Genomic DNA, 16,254 nt, shown 5'->3' with positions numbered 1-16,254 from the left:
TAAAGCATAAAGCACTACTGTGTAAAGAGAACACCAGATGACCATACTGTATCTAAAGCATAAAGCACTACTGTGTAAAGAGAACACCAGATGACCATACTGTATCTAAAGCATAAAGCACTACTGTGTAAAGAGAACACCAGATGAACATACTGTATCTAAAGCATAAAGCACTACTGTGTAAAGAGAACACCAGATGACCATACTGTATCTAAAGCATAAAGCACTACTGTGTAAAGAGAACACCAGATGAACAAATCATCCACTGCTCCACTAGTTTAATAACCTGGTCTATTTGGATCATAGCAGTGATGTCATCACCATACTGTAGCTGGGTGGTTTTGGTGCAGGCCGGTAGCGTGTTCTGTGAGCGTTCTATATTTTCCATATGTAGACATACGCCCAGCAATGAGTGTGTTGAGAGTAGTGAGCGAAGGGGAGAAAGAGAAAGAGAAAGGTAGGGTAGGGGGGCTTGTTAATGTATTTCCCTGGGTTCCTACTGTACAATCCATACAATCCATACAGACAGTGTTGCTTTCACTCGGCCCCAGAATACATGGGGACATGTGGTTCTGTTTAGCAGATTGGGGGGGTACCTTTACAGAAAAAACACATGATTTCACTTTCCATGTGAAGTTTCACGTATTTTGAACATTTCACGTGATCACATGTGGATTCATGTTATCACATGTTGCTTTAGATGTTGTTACATGTTATCACATTAACTTTACATAAGATCACATGTGATCATGTGAAATTCATGTGGTTTTTCCATAAGGGTGGAGAGGGCTGGAAGACAGTCATTGGGGTGTTCAGTCTTTCTTCCCATCACACACTGTGTAAGATAGCCACTCAAAGACCCAAGAGGACTCCAAACTAAGCACATCACAAATCCTCCCAGTCACTCAAATGCTGCATGTTCAAGGCTAAGCCTGTTCGGCTGTGTTATTCCATCTGAGAATGAAGTGACATGATAATTGGCTTAAACATGCAGACGTGTGTGTGTGTCAGAGTTTGTGCATCTGCGCAAGTGTGTGTGTTCACGTGCGTGTGTCTGCGAAAGTGTGTGAGTGTGAGAGAGTGTGTGAGTGTGAGAGAGTGTGTGAGTGTGAGAGAGTGTGTGAGTGTGAGAGAGTGCTATAACATGATTTCATACACATTTTCCTAATTAGTTTTATTACCTTTAGAGCGTGGCCATGCCAGCTGGCCTGAACACTGATTTCTCTATGAAGGCTTGGGACTGTTCATTAATTTAGTTTGTAGGGAAACACCCACAATCTAAATGTCAATGATCCCAACAGAACATAAGGAAATGTAAATGATTTGTATATCAGGAGTAATGGCATTTTACCTTTTCACTCATTATATCACTGTCTTTTGTTCTCAAAACTCATAACTCCATTGACGTGTTACTCCCTAATTACAGTATTATGTGAGTTTTCAGCATTTTTGTGCATTGTTGTAAAAAGACCAGTATTTACAACTTCCTTACAGAATTGTGAGTGGCGAGGAGACTATTTTAGGGCAGTCCTGACAAAAACTGCTTGCTATGTTTTCCAAACTTGTTTCCTTAGACAAACGGGGTATCCCAACACTTGGGATGTGCTCAGCTGCTCAATAGGCCACCAGTTCATTTGATCTATTTTCCATCAACATTAACAACATTGCATAAAGATTTGTCAATCAATGCGATGTGCCAGGGGCCAACTTTGATTGTAGAGGTGGGGGGGACATAATGCCTACCCGACCGCTCTGAGGCGTCCGCATGGTCCTAAAGCACATCGTTGCCTCGTTTTGTTTCACATTCCAATGATAAAACTGGAAAGGGACAAAAATGCAATTTCAGAATGTCCCCAGTGAAAGTTGCGCCCCTGCAATAAATAGAAGAGCTATCTAAATAGCATGCGCAAAACTTTCATAAAATATACAGACAATATAGCAATAACGTGTTCTTTAAGTTTGGTTTTAACGTAAACATACTAAATTGCCTGTGATAAATGACAGGGTGTGTCCACAGACCAAAATAAAAAAGATCTTATTCAATATGATTGCAAAGGTCCACAGATCACTTCCATGTGATAATTCGTCAAAAACCATAGAACTATAACAACCTTTTGTGGGGGTAATGATGGAATTTTATCCTATTGGCAAGGTTAGTTTGTGTTACACATTTCCATCGATTGAGGATTATTAGTTGACTAATTGCTTTAGTCTAACTGATCATTTGCTTAATTAGACTCGTCTTCATTACACAGCTATAAAGGAAAGTAGCTGGAAATAGGTCATGTTCGAGGTCTGTCTAAATACGTGCCCACTTTATAACAGAGTCTTCTGGAATGTGGGTTTGTCCTGTGGTCCGTTAGTAACCCCCCTCTCCGTGTGTCTTAAAAAAGCACCTCCCCTCTTCCAATCAGTGCAATTCCCTAACTTTTCTCTTTTTCTCAAAGGCTATAGTTCAATATCCCATTCCGAGGCACATATCGCATTTTAAATTCGGACTCGCGGCTCCTCGACTTCAAGGCACTGCAACAATTATAAGGTATTGTGCTATTATTGATTTATGACACTGGTTATCAATTATTCACAATTGTCATAGGACTTCTTTTTTTTTACCCGAGTTGAGAATGTTATGCTTGTGTTATATAACAAAAGTAATGCGCATTGACATGCCTTTTCAGTTGTGAATGGTTGAAAGAAATTGTCAAAACTGTTTCGGTGAGGATTATTTTAGGCAAAACGGCAACATTTGTTTTGCCGGCATTTTTTCCGTGGCTGATAAGTATTCAGTAGCCTGCCTATGAGCCGAGGTTCTCTGTTTGCTTTGGGAATATAATTGGTATGCTGTGTGGTTGGTTATATTACCAATGTGGTTAGTTTGTTACTTTGCAACTTTGCTTCAAGAGACGATACCTTTGTCGTCCACTTCGATATCATGTTTTAATGTTTGTCCCATAAAAAAAGTTGCTGACAAAATGTCTGCATGATAGTGCCCAAATGTTTTGCCCCTCAGATATTTAGACCTTAATTAATTTCACTGTTCAATGAGGTTGGAGCTTGTCCTTTAATTAAACGTTTTTCAGAGGTAAGACAAAGGCAAGAACAGTTGATTAGCTGATTTAAGTTTTGAATCTGTCTTTTTTGCAGTGTAAATAACTTACTGGTCATTTGACATTTGAGTCAACAAAAAGGATATATATAGCAGTATGTACTGTAATTGATCAGGCATTTCTTTGTTCGGTCTCGCGGATTGATCCGGTGAACATGAACTCCCCCACATTGCCTACTGTAAATGAAGCCACCAAACGTTTTACTACTGAGGGTGTCGTAACCTATCACATTTGTGAAAGAGGAAAAAACGTTATATGTATGATTTCAAATATTAGAACAAGTTATGAATAATATTGCATATTCACATGGCTACGGTCATTTTTGTAATGACTTCCTGCTTTGACATTTCAACATATTATATGTAAAGCAATTTAAAGTGTTTGTGTCGAGAGAGTGAAAGACAGATCGAAAGAAAGAGAGTGGGGGTGGAGTGAGGGAATGCGGAGGAGTATCGTTACCAGTCATTTATCACTCATCTTTCATTACCTTTTATTGAAGTCAGTGATGGAGGCTATTTTTCTTCCCCATGTTTTGCATAATAACCAACTATTGAGGAGAAAATGGCCAATCTTTCCTTCCTTCTCTGTAACCCCCTGATGTGGGTTAAACGGTGGTTATATATCACTGGGGGCCAATCATTTAGTCTTTAAGCTGACTTTTAATGAGAAATAATAAAAACCAATGGCTGTCCAATTAGACTTGATCGTTTTTCAACGTAATATGCTTTAATGCAGCCAGGACCAACCTGTAAAAGTGGACTTGCAGGTAAGTAATTAGAAATGAATTAGATTTTGAAATCCAGATACTGGTGAAAGTATATGTTAAACACTGAGTTTTGTTCTCCCCCTGAAAGAATAACTGAAGATTTTCCCAATTAAGGGAGAGAGAAAGAGGGTTGGGGTAGTTTGGAGGGGGGTTTCTAAATAAAATGGTTGATTTTTTAGCAATGACATCGGCATTTAAAAATACATTTCACTGTCATTTGGCACAGCTACCCATTACTTTTTCTGCAGACTTGAAACAGCACACATTCCACCCTAAGTACCAATCACTTTTGACCAATACTCTTGTGCTGAGATGGTTAACTTGCACATGTCTGCTGGAGGCCAAAAGCCCTGATGTATGTTCCTGTCTGCCCCCCACCAGCCCCCAACCCTGAAGTGCACACAGGGACTGGGACAGGTCCACACAGACGTGTGTGTGTGTGTAGCTCACCTCAGGTGACATCAACGAAGAGTAAGAGGAAGTGACATCATCCAGTAGTCTTCAGCAGCAGAGCTACGCAGAGCCACACAAAGCAGCCAATGGGAGCAGGGAAGCTGGCCCGGGTGCTGTTGGGATGGGCGGCCGTGTGCTTGGCCTTGGTCCACACTGCGTACGGCCAGGCGGGAGACGGAGGGTACCAAGCCAGCCGCTTCACAGGAAAGGTGGACGAGAGGGAGGTGCAGAGGGTTCGCAGGAGAGGACAGGAGACACTCAGAGGGTAAGGAGTTTGGCTGTTTGCTGAGTATTAAAGCCAGGACAGCAACCATAGGGCGGCGCACAATTGGCCCAGCGTCGTCTGGGTTAGGGCAGGGTTTGGACGGGGTAGGCCGTCATTGTAATTAATAATTTGTTCTTAACTGACTTGCCTAGTTAAATAAAGGTAAAATAAAAATATATATAAAAAAATGTCTTGATTTTGATTGATTTTGAAGAAAGGATGTGCGCTTGTGGGGGTTGTCTGTCTTGGAGTTTATCCATAATGATCCACTGAAACATGGTTATATGATTAGGAAATAGATTAGGCTTAGAATGTGGACTGTTGGACAATTTGGATGGCTTTCCCACTTGAGCTGTCTTGGCAACTTTCTCTTCCACTGCTGTGCTTCCTGGGCTAAAGCCAACATAGTCTTAGTACAACCAAATAATGCTGAATACATCATTGTTCTCCCAAAGACAGCACATGTTCGAAGCTAAAAGGTTGCTTGCAAAACTGAGAGATCCTTGAGTATTTACAGAAAATTGGCATTTTCATGGGAGAGTCTAGGTCAAGGGGTAGGACCAATAATGAAAGTTTGTTGAGTGAATGCAATGACCCAAATCTAAGCAAGCAGGCATTCTGTTAAGTGTATTAGCTAGAGAACACATAGCTGAAGACTGCAATGGAAAGTTTATTGGCAACAATATTTTGAGCGGAGGTAATTACTCAGAGTAGGGGTAAAAGGGCAGTAAATTGGGAATTTGCGAAGGCGGGGCTGTTCAAGTTTTCCATTGGGGTGGATCATAGAAAGCACAGAACCCCCCTCCTCTCCTCCCTCCTTCATCATCACCCCACCGTCTCCCCGTAACCCCCCTCCTCTCCTCCCTCCTTCATCATCACCCCCACCGTCTCCCCGTAACCCCAGGGACTGGGTGGGATGTGTGTCAATGGAGCAAGGCAAAGCTTTTACTGTATATTTCCCCCTTTCGGAAAAACAAAGGATGTTTTGTTGGGACTAGTCTTGAATATTAGCATCAGTTATTCCAATCAGTCTCTCATCTGTCCCAGTTTATGGCTCCCCTGTGCCCCAACGCAGGAAATGAGTTATTCTGATCGCTCTGGGGGCATGACAAGGGACATTTGTTTCACTGCCGCAGGTGACAAAGCAACAGAATGTGTGGCAGCAGAGAAAAAGAGAGAGGAGTGAGAGAGAGAAAGCTCGGCCTTCTTGGAATGAAATAGTATTCAGTTACAGTGCAGACATGGGGTGACAGGTAGCCGAGTGGTCTGCGTTGGGCCAGTAACTGAAAGGTTGCTGGTTGAATACCTGAGTCATCAAGGTAAAAAAAAATCTGTAGATGGGTCCTTGAGCAAGGCTCTTAACCCTAATTTGCTCCAGGGTTGAGGTACTATTATGGCTGACCCTGTAAAAAACAATACATTTCACTGCACCTTTCCGGTGTATGTAAAATATCTTCCTTTTTCAAATTTGAGTGGGGTTAAAGCACACATAGGACTGAGTTGCTGTTTTCTTGTCAATCAGTGTGATTAATTCAGCAGCCATTGGACAACTCTGCCTGACATAAATTGAGTCTCATTGGAGCCATTTCGTCTGAGAGCCAGCTAGATTCAAGGCCACTTCAGGCTTGACCTGTGTCACATTCGCTCAATGGTTGACTCAGAACACACGTAGTGGGCTGTTCTGGTCTAGCAATCTTATCCTTTGATCTGCTCAGTGAAGCAGAACCTTGTTGCATAAAGTAATAATGTAGCGAATGCAACAATTCAGAAACTGAATGGCCGGGGGATGCCAGCAGGCTTTTCATGGCAAGTAACAAAGCCTGTGGATTCTTTCCATATCTTTTATGTTCTACAACACTATTCTTTATAGGATGACTATATTAGCACCCAACATATACAGATTATCCAAGTTGAAAGCCCCCCTCACAACACAATGATATTGACATGACATGAAATTGGAAAGTCTTTCACTAAACATTGTGTACAGCATCAGAGTCACCGATTCCCTCTGCGAGGGAGAGATTATTTTAATAGTGGTACAGCATCAGAGTCACAGATTCCCTCTGTGAGGGAGATATTATTTTAATTGTGGTCATTACACTGGTCTTTGTTGTGTGAACAGTGTTTATCTAATGGCTGAATACTCCACAGCCCAGGGTTTCAGACTTTACTGTTGTCTTTACAGCCTCCCAACCACCCACTTTATTTCCCAGCAGTACCTCCTGCTCTGCCTCTGAACTGTCTGGCTCTGAACTTCTGGCCCTCTGGAATCCTCCATGTGAAGAGCCTCCGACACTCTGTCTCATAACTGTTGAGTTTGCACCTTCAAGCCAGGAGCATGTGGCCCCCAGAAGTCCTCTAGCCTATATATTGGTCTGTAAGATCAAAGGACTGAGAAAAAGCCAGAAGATATGCTAGCTGACTACATATGTTGTTGACAGTGACCTGAGCCCTGTTTCCCAAAAGCATCTTAAGACTAAGTTCTTCGTTAGAACTAGAAGTCGACTGATTAATCGGAATGGCCCATTTCAAGTTTTCATAACAATTGGTAATCGTCATTTTGGACACCAATCATGGCCAATTACATTGCACTCCACAAGGAGACTGCGTGGCAGGCTGACTACCTGTTATGTGAGTGCAGCAAGGAGCCAAGGTAAGGTGCTAGCTAGCATTAAACATATCTTATAAAAAACAATCAATCTTAACATAATCATTAGTTAACTACACATGGTTGATGATATTATTGGTTTATCTAGCTTGTCCTGCATTGCATATAATCAATGCTGTGCCTGTTAATTTATCATTGAATCACAGCCGACTTCGCCAAACGGGTGATTTAACAAGCACATTCGCAAAAAAAGTACTGTCGTTGCACCAATGTGTACCTAACCATAAACATCAACGCCTTTCTTAAAATCAATACACAAGTATGTATTTTTAAACCTGCATATTTAGTTAATGTTGCCTGCTAACATGAATTTCTTTTAACTAGGGAAATTGTGTCACTTCTCTTGCGCTCTGTGCAACAGAGTCAGGGTATATGCAGCAGTTTGGGCCGCCTGGCTCGTTTCGAACTGTGAAGACTATTTCTTCCTAACAAAGACAGCAAACTTCGCCAAGCGGGGGATGATTTAACAAAAGTGCATTTGTGAAAAAGCACAATAGTTGCACGAATGTACCTAACCATAAACATCAATGCCTGTCTTAAAATCAATACACAGAAGTATATTTTTTTAAACCTGCATATTTAGTTAAAAGAAATTCATGTTAGCAGGCAATATTAAACTAGGGAAATTGTGTCACGTTCGTTGCACGCAGAGTCAGGGTATATGCAACAGTTTGGGCCGCTTGGCTCGTTGCGAACTAATTTGCCAGAATTTTACGTAATTATGACATAACATTGAAGGTTGTGCAATGTAACAGCAATATTTAGACTTATGGATGCCACCCGTTAGATAAAATACGTAACTTTTCCGTATTCCACTGAAAGAATAAACGTTTTGTTTTCGAAATGATAGTTTCCGTATTTGACCACATTAATGACCTAAGGCTCGTATTTCTGTGTGTTATTATATTATAATTAAGTCTATGATTTGATAGAGCAGTCTGACTGAGCGGTGGTAGGCCACAGCAGGTTCATAAGCATTCATTCAAACAGCACTTTCGTGCGTTTGCCAGCAGCTCTTCGCAATGCTTCAAGCATTGTGCTGTTTATGACTTCAAGCCTATCAACTCCCGAGATTAGTCTGACAATACTAAAGTACCTATTAGAACATCCAATAGTCAAAGGTATATGAAATACAAATGCTATAGAGAGAAATAGTCCTATAATAATTACAACCTAAAACTTCTTACCTGGGAATATTGAAGACTCATGTTAAAAGGAACCACCAGCTTTCAAATGTTCTCGTGTTCTGAGCAAAGAACTTAAACGTTAGCTTTTTTACATGGCACATATTGCACTTTTACTTTCTTCTCCAACACTTTGTTTTTTAAACCAACTTGAACATGCTTCATTATTTATTTGAGACTAAATTGATATTATATTAAGTTAAAATAAAAGGGTTCATTGTTCATTCAGTATTGTTGTAATTGTCATTACAAATATATACAGTATATAAAAATCAGCCGATTAATCGGTATTGTTTTTTTTCAGGTCCTCCAATAATCGGTATCGGTATCTGCGTTGAAAAAATCATAATCGGTCAAACTCTAGTTAGAACCTTTGTAGGAGCATCATTAAATCTCAGAGTTGTTTCCCAAAACCATAGTTATTAACATTGCACTTGAAAATGTTTGTAATCTAACGCCTACATCATGACCAATCGTAGAACAGCTACGTGCATCATTAGGTTAATTTTCTCCCTCCCGCGTCAATTTATACACAGTAGATCTCCGCTAAACATAGAAACACATGCCTCCCAAATTTTGTAACAACTGCGGAGGGCAACGTATAGCTCCACATTCACATGATTGGTTGACGGTTGGTAGCGGAGGAAAGTTCCAGTATAAACACAAACTCACTTCCTTGACAACAGCTCTGCTCAGCAAAGCGCAATAAGTATAAATGCCCTGACTTCTGCAGCGGCGGTATCGCAGTAAATGCTGTACAGCTACTGCAAAAGTTGGATTTACAATGCAGAGATGTGAGTTCCATCCCTACCGGGAAACCGGGCCCTGGAGAAAGGAGCAATTAGGTGTTTCTTCTGAAAGCCTTTCAGCTCTAGTTCTTTCACCAGGTTAAACTTATTATCCTTTCAGTGGGGAAATGTAAGTATGTTACTAGGCTTAAACAAAGCCCCTGTTTAACCTCATCGACAGCAACCCTTCCTGTTCTATACATACAAAGCTAGCTAACAACAAACGTTCCCAAAACCTTCGAGAATGTTCCCTTAAGAGTCTCATTAGGTCATTAACTAACTGTTTCATAGGAATGTTCCCAGGATGTGCAAAGAATGCTTCCAAGATACCATTCCCTTATTGTCAAATAGAACTTAAGCAGAATGTTGTTACCATGTTTTAGAAGTTAAGATATTACTGTTCTAGACACATTTCATGGGAACATTACAAGAACATTCATGTCCAGTTTTCTGTGGTTTAGGAGAAGTGCTTTCAACTTACATATGTGACACAAATGATTACATTATGCATGTTCATTTATACAGTAATTATTATTCAACATGTCCTCACTTGGGAGTTGAACTTACAACCTCTTGATTCACAGCATTCAGATTGTCCTTCTACGCCACCATGTCTGTGTCAGTTATTAGTTAATTTGACTGTTCTCTCATCATTGATGACTAATTTCAACAATTGAAGGGCTTTCTGTAAAGTTGTCTGATGTTGGTGGGGCATATTAACCTGTTTGAACGATACGCCTGAGTCACTATGCTCAATTAAAGTGTACTTTTAACAGAGCTGATATTTACTACAAAGTGCATTCACCCTATTGCTTACAACTATGTAATTGTTTTAGTTCTACACCGGTGCCTAGGGAGAAGGGGTTAGGGTTTCTTTTGGACAGGGCTTAACTGTACTGGCCAAATAAGCACATGCCCTGGAGATATCCCGTATTGGGACAGTGGTTAGAGTGTTTGTCATTGGTGTTGGTGGCCTAGGTTTTTAGACCCGCTAAGGGAATCACACTACGGTCACATTCTTAGCAATATATGCTAATGTAATTATTTGGCAATAGTTACAACACACTTCTCTGATCTAATTTAAATGAGTTTCAAATAACAACAACAAACTAATGCACCGGTGACAGTGTTTCACCTCTTATGCAGATTCCAGCTTTAAATTTAACGCTGAAAACAGCATTCATTTTCCATATTCGGGCAAATCCTCTTTGCCTGAATATTGAAAGGCCAGGCTTAGCCTGAAGGAGAGAGCAGTAACAACAAACCAAAGCCAAATGGCTAACTGCTCTGTAGAGAGATGGATGTCTGTAGCAAGCAAGCAGTTTATGAACCATTCATTGTTAGAATGTTGTACTCTTGCTCTGTTTTTGTGTATGTCAAAACAGCATTTTTCAAGATTTTTATACTGTATGACCCAAGAAAATCTTGCTTCCCTTTTTTCTGTTTCCTTATCTGCTGCTCTGTTTTCTACTCCCTCCTCTGAGTCCTTCATCCTCTCCTTAACATCAACTTGTTTTCCTTTACCTCCTACTGATCCCTTTCCCATCGTTCTGTCTTTTCTCCGACTAACCTTTCATTTCTGTCTCTCTCCTTTCCCTCTTCTATCTCTATATATCTCTTTATATCTCTCTGTCTCTGTCTCACACTCTTCCCTTTCTCTGTCTCTGTCTCCCTCTCTCTTTCTCCCTCCTTCCCTCATTATCTGCCATCTGGTAATGCTGTTGGAGGTGTACTCTTCTCTGCTCTGCTTTCGGTCGATCTAAAGATCCAAACTACAGATAGTCCTCTATCTATGGTTTTTTCGTGATTATTAGCAAGCGAGCTGGACACAGTCAAGAAACTGTATGAATGTAGGTCCATTATCATTTCTACACACTTTGGATTTGGTTTTAGTCGATATAAAGTATACTGAGTTGGTATTGGTTGGTATATTTCAAACCACTCTTGGCTAGATTGGACCCCCTCGCAGGCCTGGTATATTTAACACCCATGCATTAGAGTAGCCAAACTCAACCTGAAGACAGGTGTACTGATCTGGAACCCAGAGAAGGGTCAATCCGGACTGGATAACATCGCATTTTGTTTTATAAATTCAATACATTATTTTGCGACAGCTTTAAAAAATGAGACCGGTCTCTTTAACTCAGCAATCTCTCTTTCCTGCTCTCTCTCGAAGCAACGCTTACCTCTACTAGTGCCCCGTCTAATCCAATTGCGTGGTTATATGCAAATACAAGAGGTCGCTTCTTACCCAATCACATTAATCCAAATATCCTCAGTGGAACCTTGGGACAAGGAGGCAGAAAGAAACAGAAAGATTTGACCACGGTTCAACTGTAAATATCAGAGATAGAAGGAGCTTAGTTAGCAGTATCTTTGTTAATATGGCTTGTTAAAAAAAAAGACAATTTGACTCTGAAAACCGTATATTCAAAGACAAGTGGATGGAACAGTATTTATTCATTCTCCCCACAACTAGCACAAACTGATGTGTGATATGCAGTGAGTCCGTAGCTCTCGTGGAAAGTGCCGATGTTAAGTGCCATGATGACACCAGGCATGGTAAATTTGATCAGAAATATCCCCTGAACACGGAGGTGAGAACAAACAAGATTAACCAACTCAAATCCCCGCTTGAGAGGTCCACCAAAGTGCTTGTCAATTCCCTGACAGACCAACAACATGCAATGGAGGATAGCTTGGGTTTAGGGAACTTTTCAGTCGCTGAGATGGTAAAAGAATGCATGTCAGATGTTGCTGACACCTTGCTTGAAGGTAAACAAAAATATCATACAGATCCCACTCTCAGATTCCACAGCAATGAGGAGAACTGAAATGTTAGCTGAAGATTTAACTTCACAACTTGATGAGGCCATGCATTTCATTAGCTGTGGATGAATCAACAGATAACATTGATAATCCCAGCTTCTGGTGTTTGTCAGATTTGATAACAAAATAAAGAATTCATTCTGTGAGGAGATGTTGGGCTTAACAAATCTAGACGCACACACATGGGGAGAGGATATCCATGAGGCCGTCAAATGGATGCTGACAAAGAGGGGGATAGATCTGAAGTCAGAGGTCTCCATCACCACAGAGCTCCAGCCATGATAGGAAGAGGGAGGGGACTGGTTTCACGTTTGAAAGAGGACCTCCTGACATCATATCACTACTTCATCCATCAACCTGTCCTGTGTGCCAGTCTTGGAAAATAGTATTCTGAGGTCATGACAACGATGATGAAACTTTTTTCAACTTTTTGAGAGCAACATCATCCCTACAACATTGTCTGCTATGAGGCATTCTGACAGAGGCCAATGCCAGTTTTGATGACTTACTACTGCACAACAATGTCAGATGGCTCTGCAAAGGCAGGGTTTGGAACACTTTTGGAGTAAATCAAAGTTTTTTATTAGAGCAAAAGAGTGACAAGGCAACTCAGTTTTCTGAGTTTTTGGAAGATGAGGAGAAGATGGAAACAGTTGCATTATTGACAGACATTACATCACACCTTAATCAACTTAATGTGAAGCTGATGGGTAGATGTTGCATAACTACAAATGTAGTTGATTCAGCTGCAATAAAATGTGGCATTGAAGGAGCAGGCTGGTGATTGTGACCCTGCCACTTTCTGGTGACAGATGGTGCCTGCAGCTGATGTCCCTGTTCTCAAAAAACTGTCACTATACATCCTAACCATGTTTGGCTCCACATGCAACTGTGAATCAGCCTTCTACATAATTAACCTTATTCAAAACAAATACCGCACCAAGCCCACCAATGAACACGTGCACCAGTGTCTCAGAGTGGCTCTCATGCCATTTGTGTCAAAGTTCAAAGCATTGCAAGAGACATAAAGTGTATTTTCTCTCATTAATGCATGGAAAGTCCGAGAGTGACTCAACATGAATATTGCATGGCCCACAGTGACTCAACATGAATATTGCATGGCCGACAGTGACTCAACATGAATATTGCATGGCCGACAGTGACTCAACATGAATATTGTATGGCGCACAGTGATTCAACATGAATATTGCATAGCCCACAGTGACTCAACATGAATATTGCATGGCCCACAGTGACTCAACATGAATATTGCAAGGCCCATAGTGACTCAACATGAATATTACAAGTCCCAGAGTGACTCAACATGAATATTGTATGGCCCACAGTAATTCAACATGAATATTGCATGGCCCTCAGTGACTCAACATGAATATTGCATGGCCCACAGTGACTCAACATGAATATTGTATGGCCCACAGTGACTCAACATGAATATTGCAAGTCCCAGAGTGACTCAACATCAATATTGCATGGCCCACAGTGACTCAACATGAATATTACATGGCCCACAGTGACTCAACATGAATATTGCAAGTCCCAAAGTGACTCAACATAAATATTGCATATCCCACAGTGACTCAACATGAATATCGCAAGTCCCAGAGTGACTCAACATGAATATTGCATGGCACGCAGTGACTCAACATGAATATTGCATGGCCCACAGGGACTCAACATGAATATTGTATGGCCCACAGTGACTCAACATGAATATTGCAAGTCCCAAAGTGACTCAACATGAATATTGCATGGCCCACAGTGACTCCACATGAATATTGCAAGTCCCAGAGTGACTCAACATAAATATTGCATATCCCACAGTGACTCAACATGAATATCGCAAGTCCCCGAGTGACTCAACATGAATATTGCATTGCCCACAGTGACTCAACATGAATATTGCATGGCCCAGAGTGACTCAACATGAATATTGCATGGCCCACAGGGACTCAACATGAATATTGCATGGCCCAGAGTGACTCAACATGAATATTGCATGGCCCACAGTGACTCAACATGAATATTGCATGGCCCACAGTGACTCAACATGAATATCGCAAGTCCCAGGGTGACTCAACATGAATTTTGCTTGGCCCACAGTGACTCAACATGAATATTGCAAGTCCCAAAGTGACTCAACATGAATATTGCATGGCCCACAGTGACTCCACATGAATATTGCAAGTCCCAGAGTGACTCAACATGAATATTGCATGGCCCAGAGTGACTCAACATGAATATTGCAAGTCCCAAAATGACTCAACATAAATATTGCATATCCCGCAGTGACTCAACATGAATATCGCAAGTCCCCGAGTGACTCAACATGAATATTGCATGGCCCAGAGTGACTCAACATGAATATTGCATGGCCCACAGTGACTCAACATGAATATTGTATGGCCCACAGTGACTCAACATGAATTTTGCAAGTCCCAGAGTGACTCAACATGAATATTGCATGACCCACAGTGTCTCAACATGAATATTGCATGGCCCACAGATGCTCCACATGAATATTGCATGGCCCACAGATGCTCAACATGAATATGGCATGGCCCACAGATGCTCAACATGAATATTGCATGGCCTACAGATGCTCAACATAAATATTGCATGGCCCACAGATGCTCAACATAAATATTGCATGGCCCACAGATGCTCAACATGAATATTGCATGGCCCACAGATGCTCAACATGAATTTTGCATGGCCCACGGTGACGTTCTGTGCATTCAGATGATTGTTTTTGTTCAACTCTCCTTTGTTCTCCACCAAACATGCACTTTATTTCATAAAAAATATAAATGATAATAATTCAAGGCTCATGTATAATGGTTCACAGTGCACTGTTTTGCAACCACTTCTGTTCCTCAGCTATGTTGATGCAATGTTGCACATATTTACATTCGAAAGAAGTTGTAATTAATTCAAGTTTTTGTCTCATGTAATGTCAATTTTATATAACAACATGTTTCCTAAGTCGTAGACAACTATGTTTGTTACTAAGCTGTACCACAGCACCGATAAAGGACGATATCCATCCACACCAAATAGTAGTTGAGTACCCCTGCATTAGAGGCTCTGAAGACACTAAGAGTTTGGGAGAATTCAGTATGGCCGTTAGGGTACTTGAGGCCAGGTTCATTATGTGTAAACCAGAGACAGACCTGAAGATGTGGTTGGGCCGTTTCCTCGGGGGGATGTTGTGGATAACCTGGCAGACCAGTCAGCCACATTCCGAGCTGTGTGATGACTCTTACATGTATCAGGTGTCAGGGCAGCCTTCCGTCCAATAATAAAAAATAAAAAACTCCCAGTACCAATCAGCAGGCAGAACCTGGACTCCAGGAGGGGTACCGGGCAGGATGCCAGAAGACCAGAGACCAGGGAGGCTTAGAGAAAGGTGTTAATAAATATCTCCTATTTCTTGGGAAGTTTACATTGAGTATGACTGAAAACAAACAGGTATTTTTGTGTAAGCCTCATTTAAATATGCCTACCGTTCTGGGAGGCTTCGTATCAACGTTGGGTCCGTTTAGAGTGAATGCGGGTCTCTGAGCACTTGGAAAATAATCATGAAAATGTGTATTTGTTGAGGACTTTGCCTAAATTATATCGGGGCTTGAGTACTGAGTTTGTTTTCCCTTTCTTACCCTTTTGAAGGCCCAATGTGTGTGGCTCTCGCTTCCACTCCTACTGTTGCCCTGGCTGGAAGACTCTGCCTGCAGGGAACCAGTGTATCGTCCGTAAGTACTAATAAGTTATATTACATTATATAAATTTGTTGATGACGAAATAACTTGAGTTATTGTGGGTTGCCTTTGCTAGTCCAATAAATCAAATGGAAGCTTATTGTATTTGTGTAGCGGTTTCCCACAAATGAAGTGCCAAAACCCTGCAGAGCATTTCGCTACACCCGCAATAACATCTGCTAAATATGTGACCATTAACATTTGATTTGATTTGAAAGAGTTGGCCAAGAAGGGAGCCATGCTCTTCCGGCTGGCTGTGTAGATCTATATGACATTGTTTCTCTCTCTCCTCCCAGCAATCTGCCGTAACTCGTGTGGTGATGGCTTCTGCTCCAGACCCAACATGTGCACTTGCGGCAGCGGACAGCTCTCCCCCAGCTGTGGGGCCGGTGCCGGAGGTGAGTCACAACATCTAGCA

The 16,254-nt window shown here is 41.3% G+C and overlaps 1 protein-coding gene across 1 annotated transcript in view; it reads left to right on the top strand.

The window, feature by feature from the left end:
* Positions 1 to 2,431: 2,431 nt before the first annotated feature.
* Positions 2,432 to 16,254, top strand: part of LOC135524574 (fibrillin-2-like) — a 133,132-nt gene continuing 119,309 nt past the window's right edge. The window contains exons 1-4 of the mRNA XM_064952237.1: positions 2,432 to 2,539; positions 4,255 to 4,591; positions 15,748 to 15,830; positions 16,133 to 16,234. Coding sequence (XP_064808309.1) covers positions 4,413 to 4,591; positions 15,748 to 15,830; positions 16,133 to 16,234 — 364 coding nt within the window. The 5' untranslated portion in view covers positions 2,432 to 2,539; positions 4,255 to 4,412. The remainder of the gene's footprint in view (positions 2,540 to 4,254; positions 4,592 to 15,747; positions 15,831 to 16,132; positions 16,235 to 16,254) is intronic.

This window comes from Oncorhynchus masou, chromosome 31, assembly GCF_036934945.1.
Source record: "Oncorhynchus masou masou isolate Uvic2021 chromosome 31, UVic_Omas_1.1, whole genome shotgun sequence".
Lineage (NCBI taxonomy): Eukaryota > Metazoa > Chordata > Actinopteri > Salmoniformes > Salmonidae > Oncorhynchus > Oncorhynchus masou.
Note: the sequence above shows the minus strand (reverse complement) of the source record. Positions and strands in the feature narration are given on the sequence as shown.